Consider the following 18,584-nt stretch of genomic DNA (forward strand, 5'->3'; position numbering starts at 1 on the left):
TCTACTTTTGCATAAATAGTGGACCGCTATAATTTACATATGACATATGAACAGGCACTGCTATAAAGGCAACTAAATATCAGCTTTTACTGATATGACTGTTTTTTTATATATATATATTTTTTATTTACAAAGCAGTTTGAACTATACTTCCATCCAGTTATTTAGTTAACAATTTTGATAACCTTGAGTATTTTATTGCAAGTAAAAGTTTAAATATTTAATCTTTAATACAATATAATGTTTAAATATTCACTAAATGTTAACAGCAAAATATACTTACAATAATAAAGGAAATTCTCCTTTACAGAGCATGTTACATATCCTCCTAAATGTCCTCCGTAGTGGACTTTTGCAGTCATTTCCTCCATTTTGTTCTGTTTCTTTTAAATGACCAGAAAAGGAGTCCTTTTTAGAAGCAGAAAGAAATTTATTGCAGTTTGTTGAGGGAAACAAGGATCTTGAGTTGTCTGATGAAGAAGATCATAGGGAATAAGGCCTTCAAGAAGAAAGAAAGAGGAGCATCAGAGATGGTACTCAGACGAAGTCCTCTTGAACTTGCTGTCATTAAGTGGTTGGACAACAAGCCAGTTGTCATGGCATCCTCTGCCTATGGCAATCAACCTCAGGACACACACATAGGATGGTCCAAGAAAAACAAAAGTTTTGTCCAGGTGCCAAGGCCACTGGCAATTGCTGAGTACAATACCAACATAGGTGGTGTGGACCTTGTCGACCGAATGTTGAGTTTCTATAGGATGGTCTCTCGCACTCGGAAATTGACAGCACGTGCAGTTCTCTATTTTTTTGATCTGGCAATCACCAACTCATGGCTTCAGTATAGCAGTGACTTGCAGTTTTGGGGGAAGAAACCACTCAAGTTCCTTGACTTCAAACTGTTCCTTGGTGAAGAGTTGAAGTAAATGTTTGCCATCAAAGATCAGTTTTACATGTTTGGCCTTCCAATGTCATGTGATATCTAAAAAGTAAAAACTTTTTTTTCCCCAAAAAAATCCTTTCAGCCTTCTGATTACCTTACAAACATTAGGGGATTTAAAAAAATAAAAAAAGGACAACATTTTTTTTCCTGGTAGTCAGGAGGATATATTTGCTCGTCTTTTAGGGAGCGTTTCAGATGGCACCAGTTTAAAGGACAATGCAAACTGCTAAATCTGCCTCTGCTTTATATTCTCTAAACTACTTGTATGTCAAATTTAAAAGTGCAAAGAAACTAGATACCAAATAAATGGTAAAGTGTAAAGTGTAAAAAGTGTAAAGTCACAAAGTAGCAAAAAATACAAATTCTGTGGAAAAAGTACATTGGGACTTTCAGTCCTTCAAAGTATATGTATTCAATTACCTTCCACAACGTTGGTGTGATTTTGCAGGACTTGATCTCTGGTACTCTATCAGACAATGGAAGCAAATAGGCAATCTATAGATTTGCTGTCCATGATAGTGTAGATGTAACAGTTTAATGAATGAGACTTGATTGGCTCTTTGTTAAAATTCACTGTATTATGCATTTCTTCTTCTATACAAGTAGGTTTTTGTAGTAGCATTAGTCCAGTGAATAATGAACTTTACATCATCTCATTTTTATTTGAAGAGATGAACATCACTCATATGAAAACCATAACATAAAAATATACATTACATATTTCTTTAACAACCTTATATTTGGTCACTTCAAATGCCAGCTATTCATACAGGTAACTTTTTTTATAGTTATTTCCAGATACTTTAAAATACATAAATATTTAAATATTGTGCTCAGTAGCTATGACAAAAAGTAACTAAATATATTTAATAACATTACAGAAACACAGAGATACTACCATGAAACAAGTGTTTCATTAGAATACAAAAATAGCACAAACATTCAAAGACAACTAAATGAATACCTTCTGACCTATTAAAAACTTAGGCCTCATTAAAAAAATCTAACAGAGAATTCAAGTCATAGTTATCAAGTATCTCCAGCAATGAGGACACCTTGGTTTTTACATTCTGGCCCTTGAACTTGAATTTGTCGATGAAGAGGTCTGTGATCATTCCTACAGGAAAGAGAATGAAAAATATTAACTATCATAGGCCAACAATATTAATACGGTAAGGATCACAATGAGATCAGTTAAATGAAACTGTTAAAACATTGCACCGTAAAGCCTTTCAAGGTGTGCAGGCTGTTTCTTGTACTCCTCAAGGAGATTAGCGGATTCATCCAAGATGTTGCGATATTCTGGAATGAGGAAATCAGCATTCCCCTCATGAACCTGAAGCTCCTGATGACCACAGAGGAAGTAGAGACGCATGTTGGGAAATAGGAAGCAGATATTAGTAGCTACATTAAATTACACTCAAAAGAAACATGTGAGGAAACTGTATCATTTCACTAAATCGTGCACAGCAGATTTGCAACAGTTTCAACAGTATATTGGCAGGGATGCAATGGAAATAACGTTGCCATATTGTGAAACTGGTGCCTCTGTAATAAAAATATAACCTGCAGGGATTACAGCTTTTTAATCCTCATTTTAGGTTTAAATAGCTTTAAAACAGTTTTCATCATTTTAAAATCATCAGTTTAACTGAAGATTCTATACGTGCAATTTATGTCAGCTTAGAGTTATAACTCTCTCACCTCTCATTTACATAACCATTAAAAATAATTGCTTGTGGCATTAGCAAGATGGCTGCCGAGTTGCAAGACTTTTTTCTAGAAGGTATTTGATTAAATTCTGATCAAACCGGGTGGTCTTTACTGCAAATTCCACAACACAGTTCAAAGGAATGAATATCTTTTTTGCTTTTACACTTACTTTAAGGGCATCGATGAGCTGAACTTTTCTAGCCAACAACAGCTGGTACTCCAGCTTTGGATGGATCATGTTAAGGGTGTGGCTCACAGAGTCATCACTGATTTCTGGAAGATTAATAAACATAAATACAGGTTTTCTATTTCTTCTATTTAAAAAAACAAAACAAAAATAAAACCTGACAGATGGTATTGAAATAGAACAATAATACACCTACCGTACGAAATGTTGAGATTGATTTTCTTTTTGGTAGCTTCTTTAGACAGAACATCACTCAGTATGGAGATCGTAGAGATGTTGTCAGACTTAAAGTGACCCTCCCCTTTGCTGTGAATACAAAATGGTTCAATATATTAAACTATATGAAACTACCTATTAAACTCTTCAAAAACTTAAAGTGTATGTAGTTTAGAGCTTGTCTACTGTGTGCCTGCATTTACCAGTAGGTGGCTTCAAGCTGTGTGCCAAGGAAGGTGTTGTGGAAATAAAATGTGATGCTCTCTCCTGCGGGTGTTTTCTCAGGTACCTCCGGCAAACAGAAAACCACCCAGGAGTGGATCTCTGCAAAACTGAACTGCCCAACCAGACTGAGCCTGTTCATTGGCCTTAAATAGAGTGAGAAAAGCAAAGAGAAACGAAAACAAATGATCCCATCTGGGAAAGATATATATAAATCTTATAAAGTTTGTATCTGTCTTGTGTGAAACTTGTATGAAAAGCATATAAGAGTGAAAACAGATATAAGATCCCTTGAAAAATTATATAATGAAACTTGTATGTTTTGGATACTTACTAAAACAATGTATGAAAGTAATGAGAAAGTGGCCACTTTCATGAGTAATCACATATAAGTTTTTACTATTTGTTTTCCATATGGGATTTTATGAGAAAAAAGGGAAATCCTGATAAAAGAACCGTGTTAGAACATTCCTGTGTTGCTGCTATTAACAGTAATATATACATACAACACAAAGTTGCTGACACATATCTCATAGAAAACCATAGTAAAAGTAGAGGTTACTAAGGCTACGTTCACACTGCAGGCGAAAGCGCATCAAATCTGATTTTTTTGACCCTATGCGACCCATATCCGATCATGCTATGACAGTGTGAACAGCACAAATCCAATATTTTCAAATCCGATGTGGGTCACTTTCGTATGTGGTACTGAATCCGATACATATCCGATGTTTTAGAAAGCGACTGCTATTTGAAAGGTCAAGTCGCATTAAATCCATCTTTTACATCACTTACACAAGACAGACGCCAATTATCAGCTTCGGAGAAGCACCCGATAAGACATCGCGAACACTTCCTGGCCATCCAGTGTAGATGTTAGTGAAACTGTTGGGAGGACAACTTTGGAGAAACATGAACATTTTATTTATACTGTATAATCTGCAGATTCTGACAGAAATCTGCAACTATCCTTTGAAGCACCGCTCCTCTAAAACAGCAATAAGGATCATTATTAGGTTATTTACATTATTATGTAAATAACAAAATAACTCAAAGCAAAAATTGGGAAACGTAAAGTCCGAAGTCTTTACATTAAGGGCCATCAGTCAAACAATATTGTTTGCTCTGGGTCTAAACAGAGCGCGTTGTGTGTGTGACGTCTTCTTTTGTGCATGCGGGCCGCTTTGGACGTTCACACTAGAGCGCATTTGCTGTCGCATTTTATTTGTAGTGTGAACAAGCAGACAAAAAAATCGGATTTGATCAAAAAATCGGAATTGAGCATTAAGACCTGCAGTGTGAACGTACCCTAAAAGCAAGAAGTAAGCATATTTATTTTCAACACACAAAAAATGATAAAATAAAAATATTAAATCCACCAAGGAGATTATGTGTCTGCTAAAAACTGGAAGCAAAACTAGAAATTCCATGTCATTTCACAACAAACACATAATAAAGTGAAATAACAAAAACTGGGAGATATCGCAGTTCTAGTTGCTACTAATCTTCAGATGTCTTTGTGGATCCAGGAACGCATGCATGATGTCAAAGGAACTGTCAGTATATATGTGTGTAGTCACTCACACTTTTATTTGTTTGTGGGTTTGTTACTCTAAAAGTTATGGAAAAATAACATCAGAATTTCACCAGAGCTGGGGCTTGATTTATGTTTGTTGGGAATTCAGATCCAGATTTTTTTTTTTTAATTCAGGATTCTTTATCACTGTGATGGAAGGCAAACTGGACACTGTGTCTTATGTTGCACTGACAATTTTAGTTTCAATTCGAGGGTCTAAATGTAGGAACCATTCACAACTCTAGGTTTAAAGCTAATAATGTGTTTTTGTCTTTAAAACTATCTTTTGTGTTCTGCTTCAAAAAGAATGAGATTACCAAATTTCAATTCACATCTCTATGATTTTATTATACTTGAAAAGACTGTTTTCAAAATTCAAAGTAGTGCAAATTTTTCTTTTATTCTTTTAATTACCTCTCTTGGTCTATGCTGTGAGTCCGCTGGTGGAGGGACAGAGGTTTGATCTGGTACTGGCGTACCTGACATGTCTTAGGCTGCAGTCTTGGGGTGATATACGCCTGCAGGGTTCCATACTGTCCCTCAATGGACCTCACCTATAGAACAGTTTGTTGTGGATTAAACATATTACTTCTTCTGTAACACATCATATCACAAATAGCTGAGGCAAGTTGATTATGTAGCCATTTTAAAAATGCCACACTTTCACTTACTTTGAGCTCAATTCTGGTAGTGTTGGCCTGACATCGGTATGTGGCCAGGAGGAAGTTCCCATTGGGCTGCTAAACATAAACTGAATGAATGTGAGGCCTTTGATCACAGAAGCAGGTTTATGACTTAGTTTGTAAAAGTTTTTGTGTGCACATAGTTTACACAGCTCACCTCTGAGTCACATTCACTGAAACTGACGACAGCTGAGTTCTTATCCACATCCAGGAGGTCAATAGGGACATCACTCTGTGTAGAACATTAGTCTCAGTCATATTCTGCTAGCTTACTTTTGCTACACGGAATGAAAAGTGTACTTTTTTTTGGTATTGCAACTTGTCTTTTAACAGTGCGGTATAACAGACACATGTACCTGCAACAGCAGGTTGTCGATGGCAGTCTGCACCTCCAGGGTGAGGCTGTAGCTGGCATCGTCTTGGCAGAGTGTAAACTTGTCATTGATGCTGAAGACGGGGACAGCAGAGACAGCCGTGCTTGATTGAGAGGTCTGCTGGTACTGCTCACGTCCCTGCAGGACTTTGACCTGCAGCTGCTCCAGCTCTGCCCTGAAAGTTAACAACATTACTAACTGAAAAACTGAAAGACTTGTTTTGAAATCACACTTCACAGTAAACCAAACAAAAAAAAAAGGGAACAAGATTTTGCTAATACCTGAGTGCTTCTACTTTAGACTGTGTCTCCTTGCTCATCCTGACCTCATCTCCGGGGCCAGCCTCGGCCTTCTGAGGCTCAGTGGTCAAACCAGTCACCCATCCTGTAAGAAGTGAAGAAAAGAGTGGACACAAGACACCAGACACTTATTGTTCCTGAGGGGAAAAAATGCATAAGCTGCAGTATTAAGGGAAACATTATCATCTAACCCGTGTAGGTGGCAGTCAAGACCTCATCATAAGACTCCTTCCCTACACAACCACCCTGGATGGAGGTCACACTCTCTGACAATACCTGTTATGAGGAAACACAGCAGAGAAAATATTGAAGATTAAGAAGGGAGTCTGTCATTTAATACCTAAATGCATTAATATTTGTAAATTAAGCAACAATTATTCAAATAACTTTAGGTTTGTAACAGTTACAAAAATACAACTGTAAATCTATGGAGAGTGAATTTTTAATCACTTACGTGCTCAAAGCGCAATGTCGGTTCATTAGAGCTGTCAAAGCCGTAGACCTCAACCGTCCCATCATCCCTCCCCACCAGGATATCATTCACTCCGTCACCAATAATATCATAGTTGTCAATGCAAAGAATTCCTGGGAGACAGAAAACATGATCACTTTGCCAGAGGTTAAGTCATCACCTAGTATGCGTGAGTATCTGTTTAAACATTGTGGAAACATACATTGTGTATAAAATGAGATCAGATAGATCTGTTTGAGAAACAAATTGTTACTGCATGCCCATGCAGTAGACTCCGCTTTATGACTGCTTTGACTCAGAGCAATCACCCTCTGCTAGACAGTAAAAATATTGCACTTTTAAGGCACCTGTACACTGGCTTCATGTGTAAGAACTCGATGCTATGCCCATCTTTTCTAACAGTGTTCATGAGAAAATAATGCATTTCTGTACATACCTCCTTTCTTTTTGTCATTGTCAATTTCCCATTTGGTCGCAGCTGAAAGTTCACCAATCTCAACCAATCCTATTTTTCCATCTGTGGTTCCAAAGAGAATTTCCTCTCCTAAAGAGAAATTTCAGAAATTAAGTTCAAACGGGTACATATAAAGCAGCTTTATGCTTTATGGTTACAGTAAACAAAGAAATCAACTTGCCTTGCTCTTTATACAGTTCCAACACAGAAGGAGGTCCAGGAACTTCTATGTCATATGCAAGTTCAGATCTCTACATACAAAACCATAAAACAATTGGCATCTCTCATTTGACAAAGAGCAACTCATAATCAGAACAGTAAATGAGAGCTCAGTCTACCTGCAAGACTCTGAGCACTCGATCTTGGCATGCCAGGACGGGGACGAGGTGAGTGAGGTTTTCAGTGGACAAACATGTGATGTCATTGATCTTGTCTCCAGAGAGGTAGTAGTCCTGATCTTTGCAGTCACAGTAGTGGTTGTAGATGTAACTTGCGCACACAAAAAGGTCAGCGCCTGAGACATGCCTGGAAAAGACCCAGTGGGGTAAAGATGACACAACTCTGCACAGCTCAATCGTGTAATGTAAATCAAAATGAAGGAAAAAAACAAAACATGTTTCCTACATTGCATTAATGCTCTCAGTTAGGTTGGCTTCAAAAGTGAGGAACTGTTTGCCTTTCTTGGTGAATCCTCGGACCTGAGAACCAGAGCAGACAAAGATCTTTTCCTGGGGAGTTCCCGCAGCACCTCCAAGGTCCATTCGGGCTATCTTCTGGCCAGGAAGTGTTTTAAAGACAGGCTGAAACAAAGAGTCAAAAGTCTTACAAGCTGTTCATTTCAAATCTCTGTGATGACAGGAAAATATTTACTCACCACTGCTTCCCCCTTCTTGATGCCAAAACATGTGAGTATTCCATCATGATCAGCAATAGCAACCTAAAACATGAGGAGACACCAGTCAAGCACTCTAATACTTACCAATTTCATTTTTTAGTTTAATTAACGATTGTAGCAAAGGCAAGGAGTCATATCTAGAAGATAAGCCCAGTATCAAAAGAGAGTATAAAAGAGACCTTACATATACTATAATTTGTTTCGACCGAGCACTGATCCCACATGGTGATATGACCCTTGAGGTTTACCCAAAATGCACTTTTTAAAGTTTTCTACAATGAACTAATAGAAAACATGTTTAATTAAAGCCTGTTGGAAAAATAGTGTCTAAATCTTGTTTTGAGACAAAGTCTATTGATCTTTATGAAATTTGACTGACTATACAAGCAGTTTACATGTCCCTCTTTCAATTAAACTAAAACTTCAAAACAACTGCCCAACTTACTGCACAGCATGACAAGTCTTACTTCTTGAAGGGCTCGGGTCAAGCAATTATTTATCAGAAATCAATGTCATTGGTTTTGATTTCTGACCATCTAGTAAACAAAATATGTATTACAGATAAATAAACTAAAACCCAAATAATAAAACTGGTTACATTTTTAAAATCAGAATCAGAAAGACTTTATTTATCCCCAAGGGTCAATTAACAAAATTAATCATCTGCAGTCTTCAGCAAAAGCAGGAAAACAATCTGGATTTAGTCAGAAAACAATACTAACACCACAAATGTTAATTAATTTAGGTTACTGTATGGCTCATAAACGATACCTTTTGGGTTGCCTTTTTTCCCAGTGGAGGAAGAAGCCTCATAGTTTTCTGAGCTGTCACGCCAACCTGAGAGATAGAATGGAGGAGAACTTTTACTCCTAATATTAATTAAAGAGAGAGAGAAACACACACAGCATAAACCCGACGTAGTCTGCTTTGTTTTACCTGAATGTAATCAACTCTATTGAGGCGAAGATCCATCTTCTTTCTACTGTTTCAACTTAAGTAGGAAAAAAAATCTGCAAATATTCCAAGCAGGTTATTCAGACACTACTCTTGGCCCATAGCCGCCCGTTACAATTAACACTTTGTCAGAAAAACGTTCAACCCAATTCCAAGACGATAACGATGCTAGCTGAGACTGGGATTATCTAAAGCAATGGGATTAGCTCAACGTGCTAGCTTTAGCAATCGGAGCTAACTGGTACTGGCACGCAGGCTTCCTCAACGACCGAAAATCATCTTTAAAAAAGACACGAAGGAAGTCGATGTGTGTAGATGTGAGCGCGAATAAATTCCCATTAAACGCCGATATCAGGTATAAACGATCTGTGCAACATTTTGGGACTTGTAGAGGGCAGTTGCCGTTGCTAATGGCAACGTTGCAGGCTGTAACAAAACTGCAATTCCACTGGTTGAAAGGGAGTAACGGACATTGAAGCTGCATTTTGATTGGCTATCTCATTCACGTTTTCTACCGGTGCGTCATATCACTTCTATATCTAGCAGACAATACAAGAATACATAAAAGACAAAAAGAGAAATGAAACATAAAAGCAGCAAATAATGACAATAATGTTTTTAAAAGTGGCTTAAGTGTGCCATTCTGCCAGTAATGTGAAAAATCCCATTAGCCTTTTGAATTTTCAAAGTTTTGGAAACAACTGAATAGTTTTTACTCAAGGATCTGTACCAACTTGTACTCTTTCTCTATTTTTGGAAAATACAAAGTTTACTACTTATCCAGACCCTCTTGGCACCTCTCATTTATAAACATAAAACACCATTTAATTATAGTGACACATTTATTATGTCAATGTTAAAGGTACTTAAAAGTCATAGTCATATATTTTTTTCATTTGCACCATTAATAAACACAGTCCTTTACCTATACAAATGCTGGCACATACTGTAGAGAAACTAAAATTTGGTTTTAGTGATGGTATCTTGTCAGAGTTTTCTTGAAAATTGTCTTCTTTCTTGTGCTTTCAGATGACTAACTGGCGTTGTCAGGAGTAATCAGGGAAGAGTACGTGGATGAACTTAAATGAAAGAACAAGCTCTTTTTACTCTCCCACATAAATATCTGTTGTATCATAAAATCAAAGAACTCTTATTTAAAATGACACATAAATATCACACATCGTTTTTTGCAAATATATCCCAGATAAATGGCGTGCAGTGTGTCTATAAGATGTATTTGATATGTACATGTAAAATTGTTTTTACAATGTACTCATAGGGTCTGAACAATTATTCACTAACTCACATTTCTCTAGTGAGAAACAATATACAATTACACTGAAATTATCTGTGATAAATACTTTTATATTAGACCTATGCTTTGAATAACAATTAAAAACAGGCAAAAATAAATCCTTATTAGGATTTGTTCATATTGAAGTCAACTATTATAATGCAAGAAATTATTGGTACCAAACCCAATTAGCATTCTTCAACACTATGTTTGTTTAGGAGATAACTTTATTCTCATTATAAAAATGTGGTTTGTCTGTAGGCAAGTAAACACAATTAACATGGCAGGGAAAGAAAAACATACCAGGGCATGCATTAAGCAAGAAACCTATAGCCTAATAAAAAATGAATGACTCAAAATCAAAACAGCTTTTAAACTGAGAAATGAGGTCAGGGTGCATTCATAAGCATGGCATGCTTTCTGCAAGTTATTCCATTTGTGAATCATACAGCAGAACATCTGGTACCTTAAAATATCCTATAAAATACAGCAGATTATTTTCTCAGTTTAACATCCATTTTGACATCATAGCTACATAAGATTTTGCATGTTGCTGAAATGTGAGTCAATGGCATTGATAGAATACATTTAATATTTAGGCTTTTAGACACATAAGAGCATTGGATGCTTTACAAATCAGACATAGTTGGAAACTGAAAAAGTACAATATGATTATTTAAAGAAATGATCATAATCCATTGTTTATAAACACATGTTCATTAATTTACTAATCTGAGAATGTTAATGTTTCATTATATAATAAGTGATTTTAATGAATAAATAAGACATGAAAGGAAAGAATGATAACAGCCGATAAACAGGGAACCCAGCTGATGTCAAGCTAATGTGCTCGGCCCATCGAAGGTAACAGAACAGGATGTCCACCGCTTCAATGAGGTCACATTAAAAGGATGGAAACGCAAATATTAGCCTTCAGTGCATTACTGGCTGGTCTTCAGCTGCACTCAGATACACAAAAATTGGAGCACAGACTGTAAAGTTGACATTCAAAAAAAACGGTTCCTTCCATTGATGGCAAAGTCTTTCCCCATCGAAGTTAAGTCACATCGTACATCTTACTGAAAAACAAAACATGAGGAAAACAAATTTAGTGTAATCAAACCCCCGTGGGGGCGAGGCGGCTGATAAAGGCGATACTGCTGAGGCACATCCTCCTGAAGAAGGCAGGGCAGGCAGGCTTCATGATGAAATGCTCCAAAAGAATTCGCAGCTCGGTGAACAAGGTGCTGAGACAGAAAGAAAAGTACTTCACTCGGATTGTATTGAAAGCAAATTTAATCTAATCTTTGTACCTTCTGAATAGCAGGGCATGCCAACTCTAAACAGAAGGGCCATGTCCTTGGTTGAACCCCAGAGCCTCTTGCTGTGAGGCAACAGCGCAAAACACTGAGTCACCATGTTGCTATGTGACAATAACGGATAATTCAAAGTCTTACCGGCAATATGGATTTCTTCTGGATGTGTAGCGCAGAGTGAGGAATCGGTAATAAATGAAAGGCAGCAATAGGCTCCCCTGGCCGCTGTTGACAAAATATTATTGACATGAACATGTGAAAACTGGACACTCTGTATTAAGATTACAAAGAAGGGCTTGCATTTGTTAAGAGAAAACTGATAGATATTTATGAGATTAACACAACAATAACCACAAAACAGTCACTGCAACTAATCAATATTCATATATCTCTAGATTAGGGATGCTACAATTGGTCTTCAGAAAAAGAAATCGTTGACAGTTGTAAGCATACCTGAACAGCATAAAAATAGTTGCTGGCATCAAGAAGATCTCATTACAGGCAATAAACTTCAGGATATTCTGCTGATTAGTTGTCAGTTTGTCCAGGAGACCCCGGATAAACATCATGCTGTTTGGGCCCATGGTCTTAAAGAAACAGAAAACAGTCACAAAGTGAAATGAAAGCTTTGGCAAATCAACATTTTGAAATGAGCAGTGGGTGCAAGAAGTAAAAGGTAAAGGAAAACACATTAAAAATCATTAGCCTCCAGACTTTAAGTCGCTTAATGGTACATTATACGTTCGTAGTTCAATTTAACTGTAACAGTTAAGTATAAAGTTCTTTACGTTGTGTTTCTCATTTGCCTAATCTCTCTCAAACACACACACACACAAGCAGAGCAGCCATGTAAAGCGCTGCTCTGTTGCAACTGTGTGAACCCAACCACAAACCTACTCTGCTGCCTCAGACATGGTGGCCTGGCTGGTACTAATATCCCATCTTGTGGCTATATAATGTTTAAACTGATTTCACAGTAATTTTCAATAAGTCACTGTGGTGACTCATACTTACATCAAGAACTTTCTTTGTGTAGGTAGTTGCGTGAAGCAAGGAAAAAAGAAAAACTGGAAAGATGCTCACTGGACAACAAGGTTAAGATTAAATAACAAAAAAGAACAACTTCCTCCTAAATAATACAATAATAAGGGAGCATGATTCCAACTACGGAAAAACTAAATCTTTTACTGCTAAGACTAATTGATTTGTAATACTGCAGGTCTGAACCCTTTAAGGACTCCTATCAGACCGTCTTTGGAAAAAAACTGCAGCAACAAGTAAATGTCTGTCCAACTATAGCAGTGAAATAGTGTTTTATTATTGTTTAAAACTAAAAAACACACAATGTATGTAGCAATGCTATCATCTCCATTAGGGCTGGGCCATATTATACCGTTCACGGTAATACCGGTATAATGTTAGGCAACGATAGGAAAATGAAATATCGCGATAGAATGGGAGTAAAACGCGCATGCGCAGTGCCTTTGTTTTCATACGCACATGGCCGATTGTTGAGTGAAACAAACCAGAATTGGTTTGTAAAAATGGTGCAACTTCCGTGATGTGGAACTGGTTTGGTGTTTGTCCATCAGATACACAACAAAGCACATTTTTTTGCAGAACATGCAAGCGGCCGTTGTTATTGTCATATTTGTCGGACTAAGATGCTCTTAAATCTGGGAGTAATCTGGGTCCTAAACTCCGTATGTTTCAGGTCAAACAACACTGCAGCATCACTTAGAGTTAAAACTGTCTAAATTCTTTCATCTTTAATAAAACGATCAGCATTGCTGCTTTACCAGGTGTAACTATAAAGTTTAACTTCCAGGCATCCATGAAAACAAAAGTTATTACATTTAACGGAGTTAGAAGTTAGCAGGAAGCTAGCGGAAGTTAGCTCGCTAGTTTCGCTAGTTACCTAAGCATGATATAGCATGTTCTGACTGAGAGATTTCTGAAAAAAATCAAACGCACAGCTCTGCTATCACTTCCAACATAAATGAAGACAGAAAACTAAACAGCAGTGACGTTTGTAGGGTTACTGAAGTTGGGCTAGCTGGTATATAATGATGTGCTACGTGATCGCTAGCGACACAGCTATGTTAGCATAACATAAACAGTGAAGCTGGAGGACGAACACTAACACTTTTCCACTTATAAAAGTTAACGTGAAGGTTCTTCATGGTTAGAGACAAATGCAATCGCATGGCAGGATGCTGTAAACGGACCAAACTTCAGTCAGGAGAACAACTGAGATAATCCATCCACAATACGAGGTTAGTCATTAATATACTGCAGCAACATGGGAATAGAGCAGCTGCCAGAGAATTCAACATTAATGAATCAATGGTACAGAAGTGGAGGAAGCAAGAAGAATGAGTTTAATAAAGTTTGATTTATCTGACTGCTTTGTTTCGCTTAATGTGCCTTATAATCCCGTGCACCTTATGGTCCGAAAAATGCGTACTGCACACTGCAGTTTAATGTTGCAAAGCACCTCTTTTTAACTTCAGTGGATATTATACATGGTTATGCTCAGGTAGAGCTGGGCGATATGAGATTTTTTCATATCACGATATGTTTTTTTCATTTCAGGCAATAACGATATCTATCACGATATAAGCCAAATAACTATATTTGTAAGATTTAAATGTGCCGTTGCTCACAAGTAAAATGTGAAATAATCAGCAGCTTGTTTTTATGTAAATATTTATTTCCCATAATAAGTTCAACAGGGTAGATGTACTTAAGGAACATCAGACTTTTTCAGATAAATAAAGGCAAATATTGCAAACTACACAAAAGGCAGCCGCTAAAGCGTTTAAGTTTCAAAATAGAACAAACGAAACAGACTACTAAATTGTCAATTCCACTTAGAAACAAAATATTAATTCTAAAAATAAATCTTAGTTTGTTTTACAGAAGAACAGACAAAACTGACTAACTTTTGTCAATATCAAATAAACTGAGAACTAAAAGGAAATTCTCAATCTCTTCTTGTTGTATAGCTTAGCTTTTCAAACAGTTTTAACAGTTACTTTAGTCTGACAAAAGCCGAATGACGAATTAGCGCTTCCAGTCAGAGACTGAGGCTACGTCCACACGTACACGGGTGTTTTTGAAAACGGAGATTTTCCGTTTTCGTTTTAAAAAATAATCCTGTCCACACATAAAGGCAGAAATGAAGGAAAACGCTGCTATGAACATGCCAAAGCAGCATGTGGCGCTAGATTCCTAACCGTGCAGAAATATTGGCCAATCAGAAGTCTAGAAGCCTGGTGGGAAAAAGTAAACAAAGCTGGGGCATAGAAGCAGAACCGAGTCGTATGTGTGGACGGACAGTAACTGTGTGTATATGTAAGCATTTAAACACTGCAGAGAGTAGAATTAACAGTATTGTAGAAATTCATTTCACCGAAACAATAACGTGGCGCACAGTGTGACGCATGCACCAGTTTATTGTATTTCCAGACTTGCTTTCGGCACATTTACAGTGCACGCTACTCTGTTTTTTGTCAGACTTGAAATAGCCGAAATACCTTCACACTACGGAACTTCTATGGCTCTTCCGTTCGACAATCTCTCCGGCGTTGGAACCATTATCTGTTTTCTCTTCGGTCACGCTCGGTTGATTTTTCTAGTCGGCACACTCATTTCCTCCATTACCTGCTGGCTGCTTCCCAAACAAACACACGTGCGGCTTGGCACTTGTGCTGTATGTTACAAGTCACGTGACGTGACGCTGCGGCTGTGATTGGTTCGGCTCTGCGCTACTTAATTTGGATTGGCTGATTTTTTTTTTTTTTTTAAGAGGACAAGAGCGGCGAGGTCTATCGCGATAGCTTAATTTCTCTATCGAGTAAAAGTTATATCGCGATACATATCGTTCTATCGCCCAGCTCTATGCTCAGGATATGTCAGCCCATTTCTACTGGAAATGCCTTTTGGTTAAACTTTCAGCAAGGAATTTGCATTTGCACTGTTACATTTTTATAAAGCTTTAATGTACATAAAAACCAGCTTCTTGTTTAAGTGAAAATAAATGGAAGGTTGTCTTTTTGCGCTAGTAATGTTGTGGAGTTGTATTTTGTCTCGCATCAATTATATCGTCGGTTATATCGTTATCGCAAATTTTCAAATATATATCGTGATAAATATTTTTGGCCATATTGCCCTGCTCTAATCTCCATTTAATCTTGCAGACTTGCTCATAATGAAAGGATACTTGTAATGGGGTAGGAGTTGACCAGGATGAGTGAGTAGAGCAGGTAATGGCAGCTGTCCTCCTGCAGAGCCTGGGCCAAGAAAGCTCTGCTCAGCTGAAAGCGTGGAAGCCTCTGGTGTAAGCGAAGCGCACTGGTGAGGGCATTCGCTAACAACGCTCTCTGATAGAAGTTAGCTGCTGCATAGGGTCTGAAATATACAAGCAGTGACAAAGACTCAAATGCTGATTTTGGCTGGATTACAATTACTTTTAAAGCTAATTGACATTTATAATTAGATGATTTTGCACAGTGAACTCACCCCAAAACTGGTAGAATGAACATTACAGAGCAATAGACAGTGAAGAGTCGTGACAGCCACATTGCAGTTTCCAGCTTGTTGCTCATTAGAAATTGCTGCAGAGACACAAAGATGCTCAACATTAAACCGAACCAATCCCTTGTTCTTGTCTCCATTTTTCTCATATATACTGGTAGCAGATTTACTGACTTTAAACTTACAGTCAGGTTCTCTCAGTGGCTAGCATAGAAAATTCAGCCAAACTAAAAAGCATCTTAATGCAATCTACAAGTTAATTTTACCGCCTTGCCTTCAAAAGTCAGGGGGCAGCTGCAACTCATCTTGGTCATCCTCATTCAACTGATGTTACTCAAGTGAATGATTGGTAGTGTATGTCATCCAACTCTTGCAAACAGCACTGAAATACATGCCACACATCCCTACTCTACTTGCCCCCTAAGATAAACACGTTTGGGTGTCAAAATTACAGATTTAGGATGAAATCATTCCAATTATATGTAGAAAATAAAACAATCTAGGGCTAAAGCACTCAAATAAATAATATCAATTTTAAAAAAGTAAACTGTTCAGTCAAAACTATGCATAGCACATACATTTTGTAAGGGGCTCAAGATATCTTAAATCTTAGCAAAACTGTTCCCAATTTCTTCAAAATATCTGATAAAAGTTCTTGATGAAACAATTAACAGAAAATGAAGCACCATTTTCTTTCTTTTTTTTCTGACCAGGATGCGTACAATCAGAGTACACCTTTGGGCACAATAATACTGGAATATTTGAACTACAGAGTTAAAGCAGCCAACCTACCACAGGGCCTAGCTGCGGCGGAGGGTTTTGTTGGTTTGCATCAGCCATCTTTGGGGGTGCTGGTTTCTCTGTTGGGGGAAAAAAATTCAAGTTTAGAAGTAACCCTAACTGCTCATTGAAATTTCAGGTCACCTGTGATTAGATGGACAATCGATAATATTGTCTAGCAATTACATGTGATCACACGATCACAACAGTGTGACATGAGTACAAGTGATGAAAATATCATCCCTTCCTCAATGATGATTTTCACTCTCTGGCTTGAGTTTCATCAGCTTCCTGAACAAAATATATGTCAATATAAAACCATTGACAAACTGTATCACCAAGAGCTGCTGTAAAACATAAATCTTCCACCAGACATCTGTCAATTATTCTACAGAAATCTCGTAAAAATGACTGATTGCAAAGGTAAAATAATTAGTAACATTAATTATTATTGATTCTGAGTTTTTCAAGCTGAAACCACAACTTTTGTGTTTCACTCTGTTAGTTTTTTCCATCCTTTGTTATTTTTAAACTGGCTTCATTTAGATTTTAGTCTGATGAACAAACAAAAGAGGCCACCTTTGGCCTTATGAATCTTTCACCATATACTGGTAAATTTTAACTTTCACAAAGGTTCCGGATTCATCTATTAACTGACGCTGGAGATGGACACTTAGATGATCTATTCGCTAAGGTAAAATCGGGACGATTAAATGGTTAACCTTTGTAAGCACAAACTACATATGAATGGGACACATGGAATCTAACAACGATCATTCCCTCTAAAGGAAAGATATACCGGTAGCTAGCTGGCGGATGTGCTCATTTATGCTGGTAATGACTTGTTAATAACAGACACTATAAGGCCAAATGGTTAAAATATCCAGATACTGCTGTTAAATCCCAGACTGATGACTGCAAATTTATCATAAGGCAGCCCTGTGTGTATTTTACTAAGGCTAACGCTGTTTAGCAGCAGGTGTATCTAGAATATTCTGTTACCATCGTTACTAGCACGTCAGCTACCGCCTCAGCTAATAGTTGCTACCTAGGTCGTACGTGAATGCTTCCCTGATTACTTTGTCAACGTTAGGTCGCCCGGCAGTTTAAAGAAGACTTAATTAATAGCTACACCTGACCCTATATATGGCAATAATAAAGCATTCTGCTTACCAGCGCTACAGCGTTGATTTACGTCGCGTGCTAACCGGTTAACGTGACAGGCAGAAGCTTGGCACTCTGGGAACTACTCTAGTAAACGATCAGCTGACCTTGTAGCGTAAGACGGGAAGTACGCTATTTCTCGCGATATATCAAAAACTGTCTTAATGTACCTAATGAAGCTTTGTTTTATAAGCTTATTGAAAATTGTGCTCCTGACAGATACCCTCCATATTAGGCTGTAGGCAATTAAACGACTAATACTACAATTGAACTAATGAAGACTAAACTAAAATTATACATCCAAAGCATTCTAACTGAAGTGAAACGACAAAATCCATTCCGTAAACTCCCCCCAATATAAACAATACTGAAAGCTCAAACTCGAAATTAAAGAACAGTGAATAATAAAAAAGGATATATAATATAAACAGCTGTAATAAATCAAAAACTACATAGGTTTCGCACAGAACATGATAACCAAAAACGAAAACATTAAAAGCAGTTTT

At 37.4% G+C, this 18,584-nt stretch overlaps 2 protein-coding genes across 3 annotated transcripts; both read right to left on the bottom strand.

Annotated features, from left to right (window-relative positions):
- Window positions 1-1,499: 1,499 nt before the first annotated feature.
- bbs7 (Bardet-Biedl syndrome 7) lies at window positions 1,500-9,470 on the bottom strand. Of its 2 annotated transcripts, none has more exons than XM_026183255.1 (19): window positions 8,968-9,470; window positions 8,803-8,868; window positions 8,011-8,073; window positions 7,761-7,936; window positions 7,475-7,661; window positions 7,318-7,387; window positions 7,119-7,226; window positions 6,665-6,795; window positions 6,402-6,486; window positions 6,193-6,295; window positions 5,894-6,086; window positions 5,695-5,769; window positions 5,526-5,591; window positions 5,269-5,408; window positions 3,260-3,424; window positions 3,037-3,146; window positions 2,823-2,926; window positions 2,162-2,285; window positions 1,500-2,057 (listed from the first exon to the last, which is right to left on the bottom strand). In XM_026183255.1, the coding sequence occupies exons 1-19, from the start codon at window positions 9,001-9,003 to the stop codon at window positions 1,924-1,926; spliced, it is 2,136 nt and encodes a 711-aa protein (XP_026039040.1). In that variant the 5' UTR covers window positions 9,004-9,470; the 3' UTR covers window positions 1,500-1,923. The 2 variants fall into 2 exon arrangements, with proteins under 2 accessions (XP_026039040.1, XP_026039033.1); XM_026183248.1 differs by having other exon boundaries at window positions 5,526-5,594; window positions 8,968-9,469.
- Window positions 9,471-10,488: 1,018 nt separating this feature from the next.
- On the bottom strand, window positions 10,489-18,199 carry tmem33 (transmembrane protein 33). The gene is made up of 8 exons (XM_026183268.1): window positions 18,088-18,199; window positions 16,927-16,994; window positions 16,120-16,214; window positions 15,821-16,008; window positions 12,610-12,677; window positions 12,049-12,182; window positions 11,737-11,820; window positions 10,489-11,526 (listed from the first exon to the last, which is right to left on the bottom strand). The coding sequence occupies exons 2-8, from the start codon at window positions 16,972-16,974 to the stop codon at window positions 11,397-11,399; spliced, it is 747 nt and encodes a 248-aa protein (XP_026039053.1). The 5' UTR covers window positions 16,975-16,994; window positions 18,088-18,199; the 3' UTR covers window positions 10,489-11,396.
- Between the last annotated feature and the right edge of the window lie 385 nt (window positions 18,200-18,584).

Source organism: Astatotilapia calliptera, chromosome 2, assembly GCF_900246225.1.
Source record: "Astatotilapia calliptera chromosome 2, fAstCal1.2, whole genome shotgun sequence".
In the NCBI taxonomy this organism is placed as follows: domain Eukaryota; kingdom Metazoa; phylum Chordata; class Actinopteri; order Cichliformes; family Cichlidae; genus Astatotilapia; species Astatotilapia calliptera.

What these genes read in the sequence shown, in the direction of transcription:
- bbs7 (XM_026183248.1), bottom strand. Translation starts at nt 9,003, where the DNA reads ATGGATCTTCGCCTCAATAGAGTTGATTACATTCAG. An exon ending in CTTGACTGCCACCTACACGG is followed by an intron (nt 6,296 to 6,401) that starts GTTAGATGATAA and finishes CACTTCTTACAG; the next exon opens with GATGGGTGACTGGTTTGACC. An exon ending in TCTAAAGTAGAAGCACTCAG is followed by an intron (nt 6,087 to 6,192) that starts GTATTAGCAAAA and finishes GTTAACTTTCAG; the next exon opens with GGCAGAGCTGGAGCAGCTGC.
- tmem33 (XM_026183268.1), bottom strand. Translation starts at nt 16,974, where the DNA reads ATGGCTGATGCAAACCAACAAAACCCTCCGCCGCAGCTAGGCCCTGTG. An exon ending in ACACAAAGAAAGTTCTTGAT is followed by an intron (nt 12,183 to 12,609) that starts GTAAGTATGAGT and finishes TGTTTCTTTAAG; the next exon opens with ACCATGGGCCCAAACAGCAT. An exon ending in AGAAGAAATCCATATTGCCG is followed by an intron (nt 11,527 to 11,736) that starts GTAAGACTTTGA and finishes TTTCTGTCTCAG; the next exon opens with CACCTTGTTCACCGAGCTGC.